Below are 22,067 nucleotides of genomic sequence, written 5' to 3'. Positions count from 1 at the left end.
TTTAAGCATCCTCTCTGAAACACTGAATACTTCCTCCCCAAGATCCCCAAGGACCCTTGCAAGGAGGCTGTGGCCTCTTACGTGAAGCCACTCTGGGCTTAGCTGGCTAAGAGTCAGCTTTGTGGCCATGTCTGAGAAAAGCAGCTCATAATGAGAGTGTCTCAATATAATCACCCAGAAGACTGACTGATAGACACACTGGGTCAAAGAGCCCAAGACACTCAGAAAGATGTGCACAGAGCCCTTCTGCTGCTGCACTCTTGACCTACAAATTGCAAACCCAAAGCTACTCAAAATAGGAAGGACCAACTCCCCGAATCCCAATTCTGCCAGGAGTCACCACGGCCCACTTTCCGTGAGCCATCAGCCCACCATAAGCCTCCGGGAAATTGCCTGAAGTGGGTCTTATGAGCAAGTGGAACTTCGGTATTTCCGAAACACAAAGGATCAGGAGGGGAACTTACACCAGCAGGATTTCGATGCATGTGCTGAGATGTTCCAGGGAGTAGTTTGAGATCCTCTGCAGGTCTCTGGTCCAGTAGGGAGAAAGCTGAAGGCAAATCCTAGAGGCCCCGACGCAGGCTGCGGCCACCACAGAAGGCTGGAATTTGTAGAAAATATGATCTGAAAGAGAATCACAGAGAAAGAGTCAGCATCAGAAAGCCTGGTCCTGGAGTCCTGCCTTGTGCTCCCCGGCAGACAAATGATTAGGTCCAAGGTTGTTCACTGCTCCCGCAAACACACACACACACACACACACACACACAATGAAAAATTAAAACAGCATGAATTTCCATTCTTGAATCTTAAAACACCTTGGCTCTCTCAGTCTGGGATTTCTTATGTCAGCCTAGAGCAGCAGTTTTCAAAATGCCATCCCTGGCTTCTAGGGGCTGCAGTGGGCTTGCTGATGGGCTACAAGCAGAACTGCCAAACACCTGTTCCTTCCTTTGGCTGTTAGGGGTGACCGACACACTGTTTCAAAGGCTTCTTTTTGAGGTTATGACTGAAGGCTACTTAGTAACAAAGCCTGGCCCTCAGTAGGCCCTCACTAACAATCTGTTGAAAGAACTAAAGAATGAATGAATGCCTGCAAGTGTTTGATATTCTTAACTAAAATTGGAACTTATGTTTACTGGGGAATCCTCCCCCCCACCACCCCAGCTTTACTGACGTATAATTGACAAATAAAACCTGTACGTATTTACAGTGTACAGTGTGATGTTTTGGTACATGTACACACTGGAAAATGATCTGAGAAATCTTAACGTCCTACTTTGATATCTGGCAACATGGCAAAGCTGGGACTACTTATGTGCAAAGGCAAACCGTTGAAATTCCCACAATTCTCATGAAGAACAGTCAGTTATCAGCGCATTATTATGCTGTCTTAAACTGTTTATGACTTTCAATGATTTCAACATTTGCCTGTTAAAGTATGAATTAGGCAGGGTGGTACGGTTACAGACACAGAGTCAGACTCCCCAGGTTCAAATTCCAGCAATGGCCTTGGGTAAGTTACTTCACGTCTTGAGTAACAACTAAGGAAACTGATTCGTAAAATGAGAATAGCACAAATGATTTTCATGTGAAGTCGTTGTGAGGTTCAAATGAGACAATGCATGCAGAGAACTAAATTAAGGTGCCTGGTACATAGTAAGTGCTCATTTAATGCTTGATATCACAATTGTTGATGTTGTTACTGATATTATTTATATTTGGTTTGCAGTGGGTTATCAGGTGGTTGTATCAACAGTATTTCTGACCTAGCGTTGTACTTAATACCTAGATCTTTAGATACTTCAAATAAAAGTCCCCAAACAGGGCAAAAGTTTATTGCTAAAGCAGATGTAAACATAATCCTCTCTCCCACCCTACCTGTATAATGATAGCTCTTCCGGAGTGACCTACTTGTGGATTTGCATTGTGTTCCAGATTAGTGTATAAAAAACTACCAGGGCTTCCCTGGTGGCGCAGCGGTTGAAAGTCCACCTGCCAATGCAGGGGACGTGGGTTCGTGCCCCGGTCTGGGAAGATCCCACATGCCGTGGAGCGGCTGGGCCCGTGAGCCATGGTCGCTGAGCCTGCGTGTCCGGAGCCTGTGCTCCGCAACGGGAGAGGCCACAACAGTGAGAGGCCCGCATACCGCTAAAAAAAAAAAAAAACAAAAACTACCAGGTGATCAGTAAATAGGCTACCAGCTGCCTGCATACAAGCTGCTACTTCTCTTTTACATGTTACTGCTAACACATGGTTGAATCGTCGCTCCTTCCCTGCTGATCCCTGCCAAGTGGAGTGATCTGGTGATTTGGGTGGATGGGCCCCCATCAGCAAGGACTCCCTGGGGCAGGTCTCTCAGGGCCCCTGACCCCAGCCCCCATGTGTGTGGGGGGGAAGGGCGGACAGGCCCTGACATCAGCCCCACCTTGCAGGGTGACCTCTAGGAAGTAGTGGGCGTACTCCTTGAGGCACTCTTTGGTCTTGCGGGGGCAGGTGGTGGGCCAGCTGTGGCAGTGGTGGTCCTTCTGGCTGACGGAGGCCAGGAGGTAGTAGTCGAGGAAGTGGGCGGGTGTGGGCAGGCAGAGGTTCCAGCCGAAGGCCTCCAGCAGCAGCAGCTCTGTGCTCAACAGCTCCTTCTTGGTAAGGGAGAAGTTCTGGCTGCTCAGGATCCTCGTGCTGTTTATCTGTTCCAGCTTGGGGACGTGGTCTTCCCTATCCTCGAACTTACCTGAGGGAGAAGCAGAGGTTACTGGGACTTTTACAACACTTGCTGTAAAAGCCCACCTTAAAGTACCTGGACGGTGCTGGCAGGGAGAAGAGCAAGCCCAAAGGCACACATTCCAGATCTGTCACACCTGGGCTCGAATCCCCAGGCCATCACTTCCAGCTGTGCTGTGTGGTCATGGAAAGGTGTCTCACCCTCTCTGTGCCTCAGTTCTCTCACATGTAAAATGGAACTTATACATCCTAAAGATTTTGTCAGATTCAATGGGAAACCTCACACCAAATGTTCAGACCAGCAATGAGGATCACAGAAGGTGATCGACAGCAGTTAGCAACAGCAGCAAGGGCCTGGGGAGTAAGGTGGCCCTCCCATCTGGTCCTCACTAATTCAGCCTCAGGACTGGTCAGGGGGCCATTGTCACGGTGACCTTGCAAATCTGGTCCTGTCCCTCCAGACGTGGAAAAGCCCTTCAGTGGCTCCCCAGTATCTTCAATACTGAGTTTAAACTCTGTCAATGGGTTCTTTAGTTTGGATTCCCCCAGACACAGTTTGCTTGGGATGTGAGCCTAGGAAAGATCTGTAAGTAGGAAAAGACAGGAAAGGGACAAAAGCCAAAAGGGCACTTGATCTTGAAGAGGTTTCTGTACCCCTATGCTCACTGCAGCATTATTCACAACAGCCAAGACAACCTAAGTGTCCCCTTTCAGATGAATGGATAAAGAAAATATGGTATTTATATACAATGGGATATTATTCAGCCGTAAAAAGAAGGAAATCCTGCCATTTGGGACAACATGGATGGACCTTGAGGGCATTATGTTAAGTGAATAATGAGAGAGTCAGAGAAAGACAAATACTGTTATGGTATCTCTTACATGTGGAATCTTAAGAAAACAAACTCAGATACAGAGAGCAGACTGGTGGCTGCCGGAGGGGATGGGGGATGTGAAGATAGTCAGAAAGGACAAATGTCCAGTTATAAATTAGTCCTGGGGATGCAACGTCGGGCATACTGACTACACTTAACCGTAGTGCATATTTGAAAGTTCCTAAAAGAGTAGATCTGAAAAGTTCTCATTGCAAGAAAAGAAAGTCTAACTATGTGAGATTATGGATGTTAACTTATGGTGGTGATCATTTCACAATATATGCATATATCAAACCACTGTACACCTTAAACTAATGCAGTCTGCCAACTGTATCTCAATAAAACTGGAAAACAAAAAAGGTGGCGTCATGTAACTTCCAAAGCGAGGCTTTAAGAGGTCTTGCATCTTCTGCCTTTGCCCCGCCTGGAGTGCCATTCCCAGACCTCTGTGCAAGGAATCAAGTCTAGCCTGTTGGAGGTGAAGAGGTCACAAGGAGGAGAACCAAGATGCCCAGGCAACAGCCCAGCCAGCACCGACTCTCACACACGTGAATGAGGCCACCCTGGACCTTCCAGGCCAGCGGATCCTCCAGCAACTGTATGAAGGAGTCCAGGTAATACCAGCACAGGAACCACCAAGCAACCCACATCGTTGTTGTTTTAAATCACTTAGTTTTGGGGTGACTTGCTTTGCAGGAACAGACAACTGGAATACATTCATATCAATGCACAGTGGCAAAAAGATGCGAAACCCCGCAGACAGACATGTCACACAGCTCGGGAAGTACTGAAGGAACAATGACCTCATACTGGAAGGTCCTGGAAATAATCTGCAGGAAATAAATCCGCGTGACGCTAGATACAAACAAACAGAAATAAAACACAAGCCTGGGGTTATCCCACTCAAGGGTCAAGGAACCGAGGACTTCCATAGCAACGTCCCCCTGGCAGTCATCAGTTGTGGAAGGCCCTAGTGGCAGCCTCTGCTGTGGAGGGCTCTGCAGGCAGGGGGCGTGCAGCCACCACACCCTCACTCGGGGGAACCACGCACACCTGGCTGTAGCCTCGGCCACGGAAGTTCTCTGCAGGCACCGCGCCCTCCTTGCCTACGAGCCTTTGTCCGCACAGCCCCTCTGTGCAGAGCACCCTTCCCCATCCCCTCTTCACTCCGCCAAGCTCACCGCGTCCTTCACCTCGAAGCCACGGCCCCCTGGAAACCTTCCCTGACCATGGTCCCCACGTGCTGCCCGATGCCCACATCGGATGGTGGTGGCCTCGGTCTGGTCACCTTGGCCTCCAAGCCTAACCTCACTGGCTGCAGAACAGCTGCGGGAGCAGGTGTCGGAAGAGGCAGTGGGCGACCAAGTTGAGCTCCGAGCACACATGTGTGCCGATGAAGGGAACAGCCAACAAATCATCCACACACCTGTGTTCAACTGCCAGCGCCCCCTGACCCAGTTCTCAGCAGATGCTCAGGCTCGCTGAGAGATAAGGAAGTAACCACTTCAGGCAGGCGGCCCTGCAGCAGATACAACACATTCCTCACGAAGGCCTCAAAAGACGTCACTGAGAAATGAAACACTGACTCTGGGAAGCCTGCATCCTTCTTCTCAGGGAGCCAGGCAACAGCCCACTGGGTGGGCAGAGATGGTGACGTGAAGCTCTAGTGCTTACGGAGGAGCAGAGACGATGCTGACCGGTCCTGAAGCGGCTTACAGCAAAGCAACCCAGACTCATCTTCCAGAGCCCCATCCACGGCCCCTCCGGCGGAGCACACACCTTATTCCCTTGCCTTGTACCAGGGCAACTCAGGCAGGAAAAGGTGAGGACAGTGCTGCCCCTTGCCCAAGGGGAAGAGGCTCTTGAACGCTGAAATCCTGGGTAGGGGGGACCCTGCTGACCAGGCCTTGCTGCCTTCCACAGCCTCAGGGCCCCTCGCCCTCCCCAAGCACTGGATCCAGCCACACTTGGAATCTGGCCCCTCCTCCAGCGGGCATGCTCATCCCCTCACCTCCTTATCATGTGTCCTCCAGAGCTCAGTTCAGAGGCCGCCCGGTGCCATCAACGCACTTCTCACACTCGGATTGTTTCATCTCAAATAGTAGTAGCAGTGGCCAGCACCTGACCATTAATAGGTCATTAACAAGCGTGAGCCCCAGAAGGATAGGAACCATGTCCCACGTATTCGAAGGTGTGCCCCGAGGTGCCAGCACAGTCCCCGGCACACAGTAGATGCCCAATGCCTATTTGTTGAGAGAATGAATGGTTCTCTCTGGATAGCTGAATTGTAGGCCGTTTGAATTGTTCTCCGATGCTCTCTGATTATCTGTATCTGCTATTTTTTTCTCCAACAATTCACTTATTCTTTATGCAAATTAAAGAGAAAGAAAATAATATTTTTCTTGCAAAATTGTCAAGGTTTCCCTGAACCTTGGGCTGACCTGAGCCAAGGCTGTTTGCAGGCACTCGATAGCTAGAGCTCTTTTCTTCCCAGAGCAGAGGGTGGCACGGTGAAGGTCACCGCTCTGGCAGAAACCTTTGCATCTGGTACCTTTAAAATGGAGAGATCTGGTGTCAGCACCTTAACCAAGCGAGCAAATGCAGCATTGCTATTGCATCGTGCCAGCGGTGGCACCAAGACCCTTCCACGGTCTTGCCGGCAGCCAGCCATCTATTCCGATGGCAGATGTGCTCAGATTAATTTCTCCCTGCCCTCAGTGCTTTTCAAACCTTTCAGAGTTCTGCCTTTTCCGCAGCCACCAGGCCCAAAAGGGATCACCCTCAAATGGAAGGGGCCGTGGATTACTGAGGAATCTGATTCATGTGCTCTCTCTGCTCCCCACACTGGGGAGGCTACATGGCGACCCACCGCACTGCAGAGCAGGGCGGAGCTGGGTCTGAATCCTCGACAAGTTGACCCTGGACCTAAAAGCACTAAACTCCACAGGCTGTTCATTTCTTCTCTAGGAATCCGCCCCAACAGAGAAAGCATAGCTATGCAGGATGCAAAGTGCTGTAAGAAGTACCCAGCACACAGAAATGGACAGAGCTCCCATGCTGGGGCTGGGCACCAGGCTTTGTGCTGGACACACAACAGATCCTCCCAGGTAGGTTCTGTTCGGAGCCCCAGAGGCTCAGAGAAAAAGCTCACGCAAGCACTCAGCTCCACACCTAGGAGTGACCTTACAGCCCCTGCTCTTAGCGAACAACACATTTCACAGCCAGCAAAGATTTTATGAGTTTCCTGGTGTTGCACGTGCCCGGCAGACGTTTCCTCCCCTCCTCCCATGACCGTGAGCCGGGCAGCCCTTTGTCCCCAGCCCGCCACCACCGAGCACCGCCACTCAGCTGCTTGCTCCCTATTGACAAATGGCACAGACAGCAGATGCCTGGGAGTCTTTAGGCAGGTCCCCCAGGAGGGGTGGGGTACATTAGTCCGAGTCTTTGCAAGTCAGACAAGAGCCACAGACTGTCTTCAACTTGTTTGATGTACTTTTTATTTGGAAAAGTTTCAAATCCACAGGAAAGAAGAAAGAACTGAACAATGAACCCCGATGACCCTTCCCCAGATTCACCAACAGCTGACACGGAGCCACACAATTGCCGTGTGTGTGTGTGTGTGTGTGTGTGGTATATAAATATTGGTTTTACTGGACCATTTTTTAATTAAGTTGCAGGCATGACATGCCACCCCTGGATATTTCAGCATCCATCCCTGAGGTCATTTTCCTACCTAATCATAATGTTACTAGCAATTGCAAGAACATCTGCATTAATGTAGTTAACATTTTCTAACATTCAATCCATATTTGACTTTCCCCAAGGGTCCCAAAAATGCCTTTATAACCTTTGTTTTTTTGATCCAGATCCAAAAGGCTACACATGGTGTCTGTTACATCCCGTTGGTCCCATTCTTTGTTTGTTTTTCATGACATGGACTCTTTGGATGAATCCAGGCCAGTTGTACAATGTCCCATATTCTGGATTCCCTGATTGTTTCCTCATGATCAAACGGTTTGAGCAAGAAAACTACAGAGGTGACGTTTTGTCCCTCTTAACAGATCACATCAGGAATTATACAACATCAGTTTGTCCCAGCAATAGCGATGCTACATTTGATCGCTTGGTTAAGGTGCTGACATCAGATCTCTCCATTTTAAAGGTACCATTCTCCTGTGAAATTAATAAGTCATCTGTGAGGTGACACTTCAAGAATAAGTGAATATCCTGTTTCCCAACAGCTTTTAACTCAATGGTTTCGCATCCATGGAGGAGCCTTTCCTGAATAAATTATTACATTGGGGTTGAAAAAAAGAATTTTTAACAATTCTACCATTTCATCTACATTTTTCTTTTTGGATATTCACACTGTCCCAAATTTGAACAGTGGGAGCACTGTCAACATACTAAGGTTAAGAAAAAAAATCCTAAGCCTGTCAGAGCACTCACCCTGAATCTGGGAGGCCAGCCACACGCACATGAGCCCCTAGTGTTGGTGGCAGTAGTGAAACATACAAACAACACCTCTGAGGATGCTCTGCATACCAGCTGACTGATTGCTCCCACACTCCCAGGGGCTGGTGCAAAGACAGCCTGAGCCACACTTGGCAGGTCATAGAGTTAGTTAGTGGACTGATGACCGTGAGGCCACCAAGTGATCTAAACTCTTAACCACAGACTAGGCCACAGTGGCCAGACACTGTAAGCCAGCAAGCCTCAGGAGTGACACTCACACACTGGCTTTTTTTTTTCTCTCTCTTTTTTTAAATGGCATTTAAAGAAATTATAGTAAAATGCACATAACAGAAAATGTACCATTTTAACCGTTTTTAACTGTACTGTTCAGTAGCATTAAGTACATTCACACTGCTGTGTAACCAATCTCCAGAACTCTTTTCATCTTGCAAAACTGAAACTCTATACCCATTAAACAACTCCCTGTTTCCCTCCACCAACCCGATAACCACCTTTCTACTTTCTGTCTCTATGAATTGACTAAAGACTGGCTTTTTCTTCTTCTACCTACTGTCCTGACAATCAAGCCTTAAAACAGACCAAACAGACTCCTGACTTTTCTGAAGTAGGGTCAGGAGAAGCAGTATTTTTAATTGCTTAAAAAACAAAACAAAAACCAAACTCTTTATTTTGGAAAAATTTTTAAATACCAAAAAAGTAGAGAAAATGTTACAGTGAAGCCCCATGAATGCATTATGCAACTCTAACACTCATCCACATTTACACTGACTTTAGAAAAATTCTTAAATAAAAACAAAAACAGCACAGAATGGGAGTCTACAAAAAGCCAGTGTTGCCCGTTTCTCAAGCCCAGGCCCAGCGCTGCCCACTCTCTAGACAGGTCCCAGTTAATCCCCCCAACAGTCCTTCATGCCTGGCAAGATGCCCATTTATAGACTCATTCAGGATTACCTGCTGCCCATTCAGGAGGTAAACCTAGGCTCAGACATGAGGCCAAAGTTCCCCGGCTAAAGAGAACCAGGTTTTAATGCAATAGCTATTAAAACTATTCTTCTTTGCTAAAGAAGTACAATGCCTTTAAAAAGAGTCAAAGCTGCTCTTTCTGAAGAAAGGCCTCTCTCCTATTTGAAGCCCTCCCCCCGCCCTTCATCTGAGAAAGAGAAACAAAATTTGATGAGGAATTGAGACCCCATGGCTACCCTCCCCCTTCCCACAACTCCCTGCCCTACTCTGTATGCTGCTGATGATAAAGGGAAGGGAGGGAGGCAGGTCAGAGGGTAAAGAGCCACCCCAGTGGCTGCCTGGCCCTCCAGGTGGACCTGACATCTTCTGAGCTGACTGTAGAAAAGAGCTGGGCGGTAGAGGAGCTGAGGACCCAAGAGGAAAGAGAAAGCCCTGGTGGAAAGGGCTTTTCACCAGTACTTGGGAGAGAAAGCACTGGGCCCTTTAGTCCCCAGGCTGGGCCAGGCTGAGTGGAGACCTTTCTGATACTAATTCTTCCTTCTTCAGATCCTTCCTTCATCGAAGGGGAGAGCAGTGGCCATTAGGTGGGGCAGAAGCGGCCAGCTTCATTTACAGCTGGAGCCCGTGCTCCATAACAAGAGAAGCCACCGCAATGAGAAGCCCGCGCACTGCAACAAAGAGTAGCACCCGCTCACTGCAACTAGAGAAAAGCCCGCGCACAGCAATGAAGACTCAATGCAGCCAAAATTAAATAAATTTATAAAAATAAATAAATAAATAGAAGAAAGTGATCTGCTGTGGGACAAATGCTGCTGTTGTGTAGCAGCTGAGAGCAAGGACTCGGGAGGCAGGGTTGGGGGGCGGTGATGGCCACCTGGGTCCCCATCCTAGCTGTGTGCTCATGGGAAAGTTACCCAACTACTGGGCCTCGGTTGCATCCTCTGTCAACTGAGGAAAATAACAGTGCCTACTTCACAGGATTGTTCTGAGGATTAAATGAGCAAACCCACACAAAGAATTCAAAACACTGCCTGGCATAGAAACAATAAATATTAACCGTTCCATGATCACTGAGGCCAGGATCTGCCCTCCACCCGCAAATTCTGATTATAGAAAAAAATGCAGTGAGTTTGCAAGTAGTTTTTATTTTATTCTTTATATTTTTTTCTATTTTCTAATTTTCTACAAGGAACAAACACCACTCTCCTGCTGAGGAAAAGCAGTTTCAACTTCTCAGAAGACGGGCCCCTAGAAGCCAGAACCGGCAAAGTAACTGCCAGAGAAGGTTCCTGAATGTGGATCTGCCCTAGTCCGGGACTAGGACACAGGGAAAGGCAAGGCATGCTCCTTGAAGACCAATTGAAAATCCACTCCTAACATGAAAATAATCTCATCTCACCACCCAGAGAGGGGACAGGCTGGCATATTTCCTTTGGGCCTGAAACGGGCTTTTGTTTTTGTTTAGAGGACAGTGATCTTTATTTTAATTTTTAAAAAATAAATTTATTTTATTTATTTATTTTACTTATTTATTTTTGGCTGTGTTGGGTCTCCGTTGCTGCGCGCGGGCTTTTCTCTACTTGCGGCGAGCGGGGGCTACTCTTCGTTGCGGTGTGCGGGCTTCTCATTGCGGTGGCTTCTCTTGTTGTGGAGCACGGGCTCTAGGCACGCGGGCTTCAGTAGTTGTGGCTCACGGGCTCTAGAGCGCAGGCTCAGTAGTTGTGGCTCATGGGCTTAGTTGCTCCACGGCACGTGGGGGTCTTCCCAGACCAGGGCTCGAACCCGTGTCTCCTACATTAGCAGGCAGACTCTTAACCACTGCACCACCATATAGTTGATTTACAATGTTGTATTAGTTTCAGGTGTACAGCAAAGTGAATCAGTTATACATATACACATATCCACTCTTCTTTTTTTTTAAGATTCTTTTCCTATATAGGCCATTACAGAGTATTGAGTGGAGTTCCCTGTGCTCTACAGCAGGTTCTTATTAGTCATCTATTTGGAAGGGGTTTTAAAACCAACTGAAAGGTGCCTTGCTGGTACGATCGAGACCAATGCTGACCAGGCAGTGGGTGTCCCGTGGAGGGCAGGGTGCTGTGACCAGGGGAGTGAACACCCACCATGTGGAGCCCGAGTCTCCTAGGCAAGGCAAGGAGGGGCTCTAATCTGGAAGACAGTCTCTGGGTGTGGGGAACGGATGCCTAATGAAGGACTCTGCGCTCTGCCCTCTCAGACTTCAGCACCAGCAGGAGAATGCGTATAATGCAATTCTGGCCATAAGAGTGGAGAAGGTACTACAAGACACGAGTATTCACTACAGAGAGGGTTCAAGGCTACTGCAAATAAAAAGAAAATAAAGATGAATGCCTAGTTCCCAGCAGCCAAACTGCAGACAGTGTGAGGAGTGGACAGGCTGCCCAACGTCAATGTCCGGGTCTTTGTGTGAGCCGGGCTGTTCTCCTAACAGTAAGGACACTTGGATTTTCTCAGAAGGGCAACTGGCTTGTTCCAGGCAGGTGCCCAGAGACCTGCTGGTCATGCTTGGCTTGAAGTCTGCTTCCTTAGGACGGGGACTTGATCTACTTTGTACATTACAGTCTCCCAGGCTCAGCGCATAGTAAGTACGTGTGTGTGGAATGAACCATCGTCAACGAAAGGGCCTGTAGGCACCCCTACTGTTTACCCCCATCTCCCCGGGGCTGAACACAGAGTCTGCCGTATCGCAGAGGTGGAATAAATGTTTTTTGACTGGTTTACCCATGCAGGGTCAAGGGCTCCTGAACACTGCATGATTAATGAACCCATGCAGCTCAAGATTCCCCCTCCTCTCAAAAAACCCCAGGCCTTGGCCAAACAGGTCTGGGCACTAGAATTGCTAAGGCAAATGGTGTGATTTCTGAATTTCCAGCCCAGCCAGCTATCCAACCGGCACGTCACACAAAATCCCTCCCCCCAAATAGTTCTAAGCCTGCCAGTCTGCAGAGATGGGAACAGGAAATGGAAAATCACCGTGTCCTCGCTCACTGTGCCGTTACACTGGAGCCCCGAGCCCGGATCTGCTCAGCGTGGCCCTCACGTGACAGACCACTGTTTTCAGTCCGCCCATGCTGTGTGGCCACTGCCAAAATGTCACCGATTAGAAGATGTACCACTGATGTTGCAGCAGCTTTTTGGAGGAAATAATAAACTATGGTCATATGAAGCACACACATCAAAGGTAAGACCTATCCTGGTTTCTGAAATGTGAAACCATGGCAGGGAGGAAACTGAGTGCTGGCCACTCTTGCATGAGAGGCAGGGAGTGTTAAATTATTTTCTGCACGGGGGCAGCCACATTTCCTCACAGATTTGGGTTTAATCCTATAAATAAATCTTAGGCTTTGTCTGAAGTACACCCCTGAACAAGGCCACCTGGAAAAATTGCTCCCTTTGCATCTGCTGCCTACAATTAGTGCCCCAGAGGGGTCCCAAGCATTCCTAGCTTTGGGGGGAGCTGGGGTGCCTTCCTTCATCCTTGTCCAGAAGGGAAATCCAGGAGGGATTAGGACTGCTTCCCCCCACTTTGCTGTCAAAGAAGCTGCTTCTCAGTCATCAAAGCAGGGGGAGGGGAGGAGAGCGGAGGGGAGGGATGCAGGGATGAGAGAGGGGGAGTGAGGCACTTTCCTAGGAGAAAGACAGGCCTCTCCTAGAATCTCCCGAGACCCAGAGGCAGTGCCTTTTTTGGTACCTGCCCTAAGAAATGAGGCTACTGATTTCTGGCTTAAGAAGCCTTAAAAGCAGTTGGTCTGGGAACTCATTTCTCACCTGGACACCCTGGACAGGACAAGGCAGAAAGGCAGGATGCAAATGTACTCTCTGCTGGGAGCATAGACAGAAGCTCAAAGTGGATGAGGGGCCAGGATGAGGGAGAGACAACGCTCCTCTTCTGATGGTGTGTTGCTCTCGTGGAGAAGCACGTGCTTCCAAAGGCTCCCACACATTAAGTTCAATTTAAGAAAAAAGGGATCTGCTCAGCTGTTGGTCAAAACCTCTGCAAGGCAATTCAGTGCTACCCACCAAAACCTTAAATGCACACACCTCTGACCAAAGCAATCCCACAGACATACCTCAGTGTGCAAAGATGCAGAGGAAAGGACAGCTGTTGTCATATTGTTTAAAGCAGTAAAAAAAAAAAAAAAAGAAAGAAAGAAAAAGATGGCAATGCAAATATCCATCGACAGGGAATCATTCTATAAATGTCAGTGTTTATAATATGGAGAACTCTGCAGTCAGTAAAAAGAGTAAGGTAAATCCATACAGACGGGAAAGATGTTCCCTAAGGTACCATGAAGAAAACACCTTTGGTATTAATCCACTTGTGCAAATGTAATGGATTCTGATTATTCACTGTGCACACTGATCTGGTGAATACAGAACCACACTCCTAGAGGAAGATACAGGGTTAGGTTCCTTTGAGCCTCTGATCACACCCGATCAACACATAACCTTTTTTGTGTATTTCTGTTTACTGTACTGTTGACTCATGATCACTGAACTCACAGCCAACAGCACTTACACCTTATACCTGAGCAAAGCTTACCTAACACACACATTTTCTCCTAAGGTACACACACCACAGCCTTCCCAAATGTAGGAACACGACACCGCAATTCAGCACGATGGTTAGGGCCCGTTTTACACAGCAAAAACACCAACAAGCAGAAAAATGAGAAAACATGGCACTAAACAGCAAAAAAAGGACACCTGTTATTAGTATGAGAGCTGAGAAGGCACAGCGCTGCCTTGTTCAACCTCAGCTGGGAACACGCACGCCAGGCGATTCACATCTTCTGCTGCTCAGCACGTGTCCATGAATGACCCGAAAAGTTCCGGGAGTATTGATTTTGGGGTTACAAATAAATTTTAGTGAGTAGGCAAATTCACAAGTATGGAATCTTGGACTCATGAGGGCTAACTGTATGTTTGTACATGCACAGAACATTTCTAGAAAATACACTCGATCCATTTTGGAAAAAGATGTAAGGAACTGTTGCCAGAAGTTATCTCTGGAGAATGAGATGGGTAACAGATTTTTTATTTTATTCTTTGAATCTCATTTACAAGTGAGCACACCATTTCTAATTTTAAAACTCTACAGGAGGGAGATGGGCCTTTCTGCAGGTAAGCACAGCAGAGCATGACAGACTCACGCCAGGCTACGGGACCCTGCCCTGCAGGAGGACCTATGTGCAGAGAGGGGTCCTTCCCTTGCAGAGGCCTTGGGACCACCCTCCTGCTTGATGTTTCCCACTCCTGGGGAGGAGGATGAGGGCTGAGATGAAGGCCAGCATTGGACTCAGGCTCACCTACAAAAATATGGAAGTCAGAACTTTATCCCAAGAAACAGATGGACTTGTCCCCCATGAGCTTTCACAGCTTTTCACAAGCCAGAAGCCAGGAGCAGGACAGGGCTCACCAACAACTCAGCACTAAGAAACCTTGTTTAGGGGCTTCCCTGGTGGCGCAGTGGTTGAGAGTCCGCCTGCCGATGCAGGGGACACAGGTTCGTGCCCCGGTCCAGGAAGATCCCACATCCCACATGCCGCAGAGCGGCTGGGGCCGTGAGCCATGCCGCTGAGCCTGCGCATACGGAGCCTGTGCTCCGCAACAGGAGAGGCCACAACAGTGAGAGGCCTGTGTACCGGGGAAAAAAAAAGGAAAGAAAAAGAAACCTTGTTTTCCCAGGGAGTGGGGTGGGGGTCTGGAAGTCACAATGAAAGAAAACAGAAGTCTGTAAAGAGAAAGTATGACGGAACTGGGATTAGAAAGGAAAAAAAAAGAATAGAAAAAGGAGGAAGGTAGGGAATCTGGCAATTTTGTTTAAGGGCAGTTTTGGGGGGTTTTTTTGGCCACACCACGTGGCATGTGGGATCTTAGTTCCCCGACCAGGGATCGAACCCGTGCCCCCTGCATTGGAAGCGAGGAGTCTTAACCACCAGACCACCAGGTTAGTCCCTTTACGGGCGGTTTATACGGCTGTTAATCTATGATTCATTCCCTCCTCTCACCCCCGGAAATGAAAATAGGTTTGTTTTCCCAATTCTGAAAATACATAAGTACATCTAGAACTGGAAGGATACACCCCAAATTTTGGGAATGGGACTATGGATTTGGGGGGAAACAATTTTTTTACACTAAGTCCTTCTGTATCTTTTCTATGTTTCTAACAATAAAAATGTATCTCATACTTTTTGTATCATCACATTTAAGGCCGTGCTACCGTAGCAATACCACCAAGCATGCCTCTTGTCTTTCTGGTTTTCTTTCCCTCCCTCTCTCCTTCCTCAGGCTGGTCCATGCCCTGAAGCTAAGAACTCAGCACCCAGTCATCTCTGAGCAGTGACAACCAGGCAAAAGTAAAACTCCAAGTTTCCTTAAAAAGTTCAACATAGAATGACCATATGTGACCAGCAATTCCACTCCTGGGTTGCTACGCAAAAGAATTGAAAATAGATGTTCAAACAAACTGGTGCCCGAGTATTCACAGCAGCACTAATGCTAACAGCCAAAACGTGAAAACCACCCAAATGTCCATCCACAGATGAATGGATAAAAACAAATGTGGTCTATCCATACAACAGAGATTATCTAGCCATAACAAGGAATGAAATACTGATACATGCTACAACACGGATGAACCCTAAAAACAGAAAGTGAAAGAAACCAGACATAAAAGGTCACATGTTGTATGACGCCTTTTCATATGAAATACCCATAATAGTCAACTCTATACAGACACAGAACAGACTGGTGGTTGCCAGGGGCCAGGGGTGGGAAGGAATGGGGAGTTACTGCCTAATGGATACATGGGCTCCTTTTGGGGTGATGAACATGTTCTGGATCTAGAGAGAGGTGATGTCTGCACAACAGCGTTAATGTACTGTCACGGAACTATATACTTGACAGTGGTTAAAATGCTAGAGTCTATGTTGTGATATGACTTCTACCTCAATTAAAAAAAAATAAAGCAAAGTTCCAAACTGTGTGACCTTGGGCCTCTCTGAGCCTACAGAATGGTCAGATGACAGCACAATCACACAGGCTGGTTGTGAGGCTTCCAAGTGATGTGTGTGTAAAGTGCTTGGCACGGGGCTGGGCGCGTAGAAGGGGACCAGTGAGCAATGAAGCTGCCCCCGCCGGGACGACGATTATTACGTGGCACTGTGAAAGCCAACTCACCTGCAAGTGGTGGGGTTTCTGTGTTGTCAAATTGTCCTTTTAGTTAAACACCAACAAGCAAAAGACAGTTGGGGAGGGGTGCTGTGTGAGATGAAAGACTAAAGAAGAGAGTGGCTCTTCTCTATTTATGGTATATTTATATCTAGATTATATTTATACTAGAATTCTCTCCTGTGTCAAGGTAGGAAATGCAGTTAACTTGGTCCTAGAAAGGCAAAGGGTGGCTTTGTCAGTGGTCCCCCAAGGAACAACCCACAAGCTGTTGCTTTTCTGCCCCCTTCCACAGGCTTGGAGACATGCGTCCTTGACTGCCTCCTGTTTTATGGGGGCAGAAGGGGCTATGTGTAGGTGAGAGGGCTCCACCTATGCAAAGGCCCTTACCTGGAAGCAGCTTTAAAAATCTAAGAATGGACAGATGGGGGCAAGAAGGACTATCCCCCTTCTTATCTGGGAATTAATTATTTGCAACAAAATTAGCAGAACTCAGAACTTCCTGAGGCAAGGTGAACCCCCTTGTGGCTGACAGTCGGCCTGGGAAGAGGGGAGGGAGGAATGAATAGGATTTCAGGCTGTCATGGAAACTTTTCTTTCCTGGGGCCTCTGAGCATATGGCAGGTGTCCTGAAAAATCCGTTCCTGCTGCCCAAGGCTGGCTGCTGTCCTCAGACATGTGGGTGAGGGCCTCTGCCTCTCCCTCTGAAAGGCTCCCTCCCTCTGCCACAGCAGCAGGCACAAAGGAGTCCCCAGTGCGCACCTCTCATCCCAGCTCCCGAGACAGATGCTGGGAGCCTCGGTGAACCCATGGAAATCCGAGTCCCCTGCCCCCAGGGCCCTCGAGGCAACCCGCAGATCTCAGACGGCAGCAGGCCAGAGGCCATGGTGCAGACTCCTCGAGGGCCGCTGCAGCGGGGACAAACCCCCCAGCTCCTCCCAAGACGAAACAGAGCTGCGTGCTGATTTGAGACTTTGAAGTAGTGAGCAGGCTGGACTCCCAGCAAGACAGGCCACCCTGTATAACATGGGAAATCCAGTTGGCTCAAGGTAGAGAAAATCACAAGTCAGGAGGCTGTAAACCCAGAGCAGCCAAAGGGATTAAGATAACAGCAGGTGGCAGGTGCCAGGGTGGAAAACAAGGCAGAATTCTGAAAACTCTAAAGCCATGTGTCTGGACCTGGGTGATTGTGCTGGAGGGTCTGTAGCAGCATGCCAGGGACAGACAAAGCCACAGGAGAAAATGGGCATCAGAGGGAATCAAGCACTGGGGAATGGGGAAGGGACCCATAAAATAAAATAGGACAATAACATATTGTAGCGGAGAATGTAAGATGTGATTGAATTTTAAGGAGAAAAGACTAGATGTCAAGGAAATGTGACTGCAGCTGGCCACTTTGGGGTGTCCCACTCGTCTGCATGAAGGGCAACTTGGCCCAGCTCTAAGGGAAACTCTGGCTCCATTCATTTCCTTTAGCCCACAAATATTGTTTTCATTTTATTTCATTTTATTTTCTTTGGCCACACCACATGGCATGTGGGATCCTAGTTCCCCAACCAGGGATAGAACTCCCGCCCCCAGCTCTGGAAGCACGAGAGTCCACAAATCTTATTTTTTGAGGCCTTACTATGTGTTCCTTTCCCTCCCTGAAACTCACTGCTTAGCGGGGGGAAGTGAGTGTCAATCAAAAGTCCATGAGGCCGTGCGGCTGTACCTCAGGGATGCCTTATGTACACCCCACTCCCAAGGCGGCAGGGGAGGCTTTCTCAGGGATGTGAGTACAGGGCCCAAGCGCCATTTAACCAGGACCAGATGGGCAGGGGGAAGGAATGGGAAGTGCTGTGGGCAGAGGGAACAGCATGTGCAAAGATCTGTGACAGGAGGGGCTTGGCTGGAACCTAGGGATGGAAGAGGAGAAAGGTCTGAGGTCAGAGAGGCAGGACCCTGACGGACGGTCCTTCTAAGACTGTCGGAAAATCAGGGGGCAATTTTTAGTTGCAGCGTGGCATGGCAGACTGTGCTTTAAGCAGATGACCAGAGTAGTAGCATATTTATTTCCTACCTAGGCAGACAGATGGTCAAAGCCATGCCGTGTTTTGTTTTGTTTTTTTAAGACTTTTTTTTTTTTTGGATGTGGACCATTTTTAAAGTCTTTGTTGAATTTGTTACAATATTGCTTCTGTTTTATGTTTTGGTTTTTCGGCCGTGAGGCATGTGGGATCTTAGCTCCCCGACCAGGGATCGAACCCGCACCCCCTGCATTGGAAAGCGAAGTTTTAACCACTGGACCGCCAGGGAAGTCCCCATGCTGTGTGTTTAGTGAGGCCTCACTGGAAGATGCAAACTCCAAGAGGCCTGTGCCCAGGCCTGGAGACTACACAATGGGTCCTGCTTGGGGCCCACACAAACAGTCACATTTCTAAACACCTCTAAGAACAGTGGTTGCTAGGGCTCCCCCCACCCACCCCCGCCAGCAATTTCAGAAGCCCTATGTCAGAAAGCAGGTAACATGGGGTTAAGACACAGGTTCTGGCACCATGCAGTTCTGGGCTCAAATCCTGTCTGCTATAGATGAGCTGGGTGACCCAAGGCAAGTTTCTTAACCTCTCTGTGCCTCGGTGAAATGGGGGTACTAAAAGTATCTGTCTTCTAGTGTCACTGTGTGGATTCATTAAGATCAAGCTGCTAAAATCCTCATCCCTTGGCCTGGTACGTTATAGATGCTAAAGAAAATGTTGGTTATTATCACTATGGTTCGCATTCAGCTAAGGATGAACACGGAAGACGTGCAAAGACCATGGAAATGTAGAACGATTCGGGAGCGCCCGGGCTCACCGGGTGAGGAAACAGCACAGGGAAAGAAGTGGGTTCCACGTACTTGCGAGCAGAAGGCAGGAGACTGCCACAGCGTAGAGCTGCTTGGAGGTGGTGATGTTATAGCGATCCAGGAAGTGGTCCAGCAGGTAGACGGCCAGGTGCCGGGCAGCGGGGCAGAGCTGGCAGTGGCTGCTCAGCAGGGTTAAGATGTCAACAAAGAACCGGCGGCTCTTCAGGAGTGGGGAGTGGGCTCGGAAGGTGGGCAGCTTCAGCTCCTGGAACAGGCAGGGCAGAAGGGGGGTCAGGGCTGTCTCCCGAGAGCCTCAGAGGCCCACCTGCTGGCTGGTGAGGAAGCATTGATTCCCTCTACACCCTCTTCGTTTTCCTTCAAGTCCCAGGATGGCAGTTCCTCTATTCTAGAAACTCCTGGACCGTCTCCCACCTGCCCTCACTGAGCATAGGCTCGTAACGTGTCAAGAACATGAAGACAGAGGCAGGTGAAGGAGCGGGTCATTCCCAGCAAAAGCTCGACTATCTGAGATGCACGAGGCCATAAAACATGTAGGAGGCCTTGAGTTGGAGACCCACATCCAAATCTTGGTTCCTCTACTCAACCAGTTTGACGGACCTTGGTCAGCCTGCCTTCACCTTCATTTCTTCCTCAACAGCAGAGGATTAAATGAAAAATGGATGTGAAGCACCTATTTTGAAAAAATTCGCCATAAAAAAGTTGTTAAAATAACAGTACAAAGAACTCCCAAATAGCCTTCACCCAGATTCATTAGTTGTTGACATATTACGTTTTCTCTCTCTGCAGACATACGTGCTTTTTTCTAAAAGTAAGTTCTAGACATTATATATCCCCCAGGAGGTGACTTTTCCTTTGTAATTCATACACTGCCGTGTCACCTGAATTTATTTAGTCTAACGCAATAAAAACCAACAAGAGAAATGTCACCCAATCAAGATTTTTATGACGGAAAAATTTTTCTTGTATATCTACCATATTTATAATTTAACCAAAGTAGACAAGACACAATTTATTTAGGAAATGTCTTAGCAACATTTTGTCAAATAGGGAAACAAAATTGAGGAAAAACAGGAAAAGAAATGCTGGCAGAAAGGGAATTGTGAGAGCTCACTAAGGGCAGCGTCCCTGGGGGAGGAGATTAAAACAAATTGGTGCCCATCCTCCGTCTAATGCCCTCTCTTAACCCTGGGGCTTTACTTAAATAGCAACAGCTCTGGGATGAGAAGATATCTGTTCACTCACTCATTCAAGAGATATCAGTTCATTCATTTCACTCAGTATCAAGTACCTCCTATACATCAGGCATTATTCTAGGCACAGGAGGTACAATCTGGAATGAGATAGAAACAGACCTAAATATAAGATTAAAACTATAAAACTCTGGAAAAAACACAGGAGCAAATCTTCATGACTTTAGATTAGGCAATGGCTTCTCTGATCTGACATCCAAGACAGAAGGAACAAAAAAAGAAAAAAATGCATAAGTTCGACTTCAAAATTTAGAACTTTCAAAAGCTTCCCTGGTGGCGCAGTAGTTGAGAGTCCGCCTGCCGATGCAGGGGACATGGGTTCGTGCCCCAGTCTGGGAGGATCCCACATGCCGCGGAGCGGCTAGGCTCGTGAGCCATCATGGCGCTGAGCCTGCGCGTCCGGAGCCTGTGCTCCGCAACAGGAGAGGTCACAACAGTGAGAGGCCCACGTACCGCAAAACAAACAAATAAACAAAAAAACAACAAAAAAAGAAAAGATAACATCAAGAAAGTGAAAAGACAAACCACAGAATGGGAGAAAATGTTTGGAAATCATATATCAACAAGAGACTCTAATTCAGAATATATAAAGAACTCTTACAACTCAGCAATAAAAAGACAAACAACCCAATTTAAAAATGGGCAAAAGGGCTTCCCTGGTGGCGCAGTGGTTGAGAGTCCACCTGCCAATACACGGGACACGGGTTCGAGCCCCGGTCCGGGAAGATCCCACACGCTGCGGAGCGGCTGGGCCCATGAGCCACGGCCGCTGAGCCTGCGCGTCCGGAGCCTATGCTCCACAACGGGAGAGGCCACAACAGTGAGAGGCCCGCGTACTGCAAAAAAAAAAAAAAAAAAAAAAAGGGCAAAGGACTGAATAGATATTTCTTCACAGAAGATATAGAAATTGCCAATAAGCACATGAAAAGATTCTCACATTACTAATCATTAGGAAAATGCAAATCAAAAGCACAATCAGATACCACCTTACATCCATTAGAATGGCTATTATAAAAACCAAAAGAGAAAATAAACAAGTGTTAGCGAGAATGTGGACAAAATGGAACAAACTGGAAGCCTCAATACACTGCTGGTGGAAAAGCAAAATAGTGCAGCCAGTGTGGAAAACGATCTGGCAGCTGCTCAAAATGTGAAACACAGAGTTACCACATGACCCAGCAGTTCCAATCCTTGGTGTATTCCCAAGAGATGGAAACACAGGACCACATAAAACCTTGTACTGGAATGTTGATAGTGGCATTATTCATAATAGTCCCCAAATGGAAACCACCCAACTGTCCATCAACTGATGGATGGAAAAATATGGTCTGTCCATCCCATGGAATATTATTAGGCCACAAAAACAAATGAAATACTGATATGTGTTACGACATGGATGAACCTTGAAAACATTATGTTAAGTAAAAAAAATCCAATCATAAAAGGCCACATATCCTGTGATTCCCTTTATATGAAATGTCCAGTATAGGAAAATCTGTTGACCAAAACTGCCTGCCTCAGCCAGGCACAATAATAACCACTTGCACGAGTTGTGCCACAACAGGAGGTCCCGATAGGGCACACTGCCGCTGAAAACTAACCAGAATTCGGGAGGGGCCAAAAGGAGGGAGGAGACGTTGGCCCATAATACGTCCTGCCAACCTCCCAGAAACCCTCACGCTGGAATCCATCTTGGCTGAGAGATGCACACACCATCAGGAAGGA

At 47.9% G+C, this 22,067-nt stretch overlaps 1 protein-coding gene across 2 annotated transcripts in view; it reads right to left on the bottom strand.

Annotated features, from left to right (window-relative positions):
* CCNJL (cyclin J like) overlaps positions 1 to 22,067 on the bottom strand; it is a 50,368-nt gene that overhangs the window by 3,222 nt on the left and 25,079 nt on the right. For both annotated transcript variants that reach the window (XM_004285252.4, XM_033415660.2), the window contains 3 exons: positions 19,123 to 19,336; positions 2,426 to 2,728; positions 465 to 624 (listed from right to left, as the gene is read on the bottom strand). In XM_004285252.4, coding sequence (XP_004285300.1) covers positions 465 to 624; positions 2,426 to 2,728; positions 19,123 to 19,336 — 677 coding nt within the window. The remainder of the gene's footprint in view (positions 1 to 464; positions 625 to 2,425; positions 2,729 to 19,122; positions 19,337 to 22,067) is intronic.

The sequence above is a fragment of the Orcinus orca genome, chromosome 3, assembly GCF_937001465.1.
Source record: "Orcinus orca chromosome 3, mOrcOrc1.1, whole genome shotgun sequence".
Taxonomy (NCBI): domain Eukaryota; kingdom Metazoa; phylum Chordata; class Mammalia; order Artiodactyla; family Delphinidae; genus Orcinus; species Orcinus orca.
The sequence above is the reverse complement of the archived record's forward strand: the minus strand, read 5'-3'. Positions and strand labels throughout refer to the sequence as shown.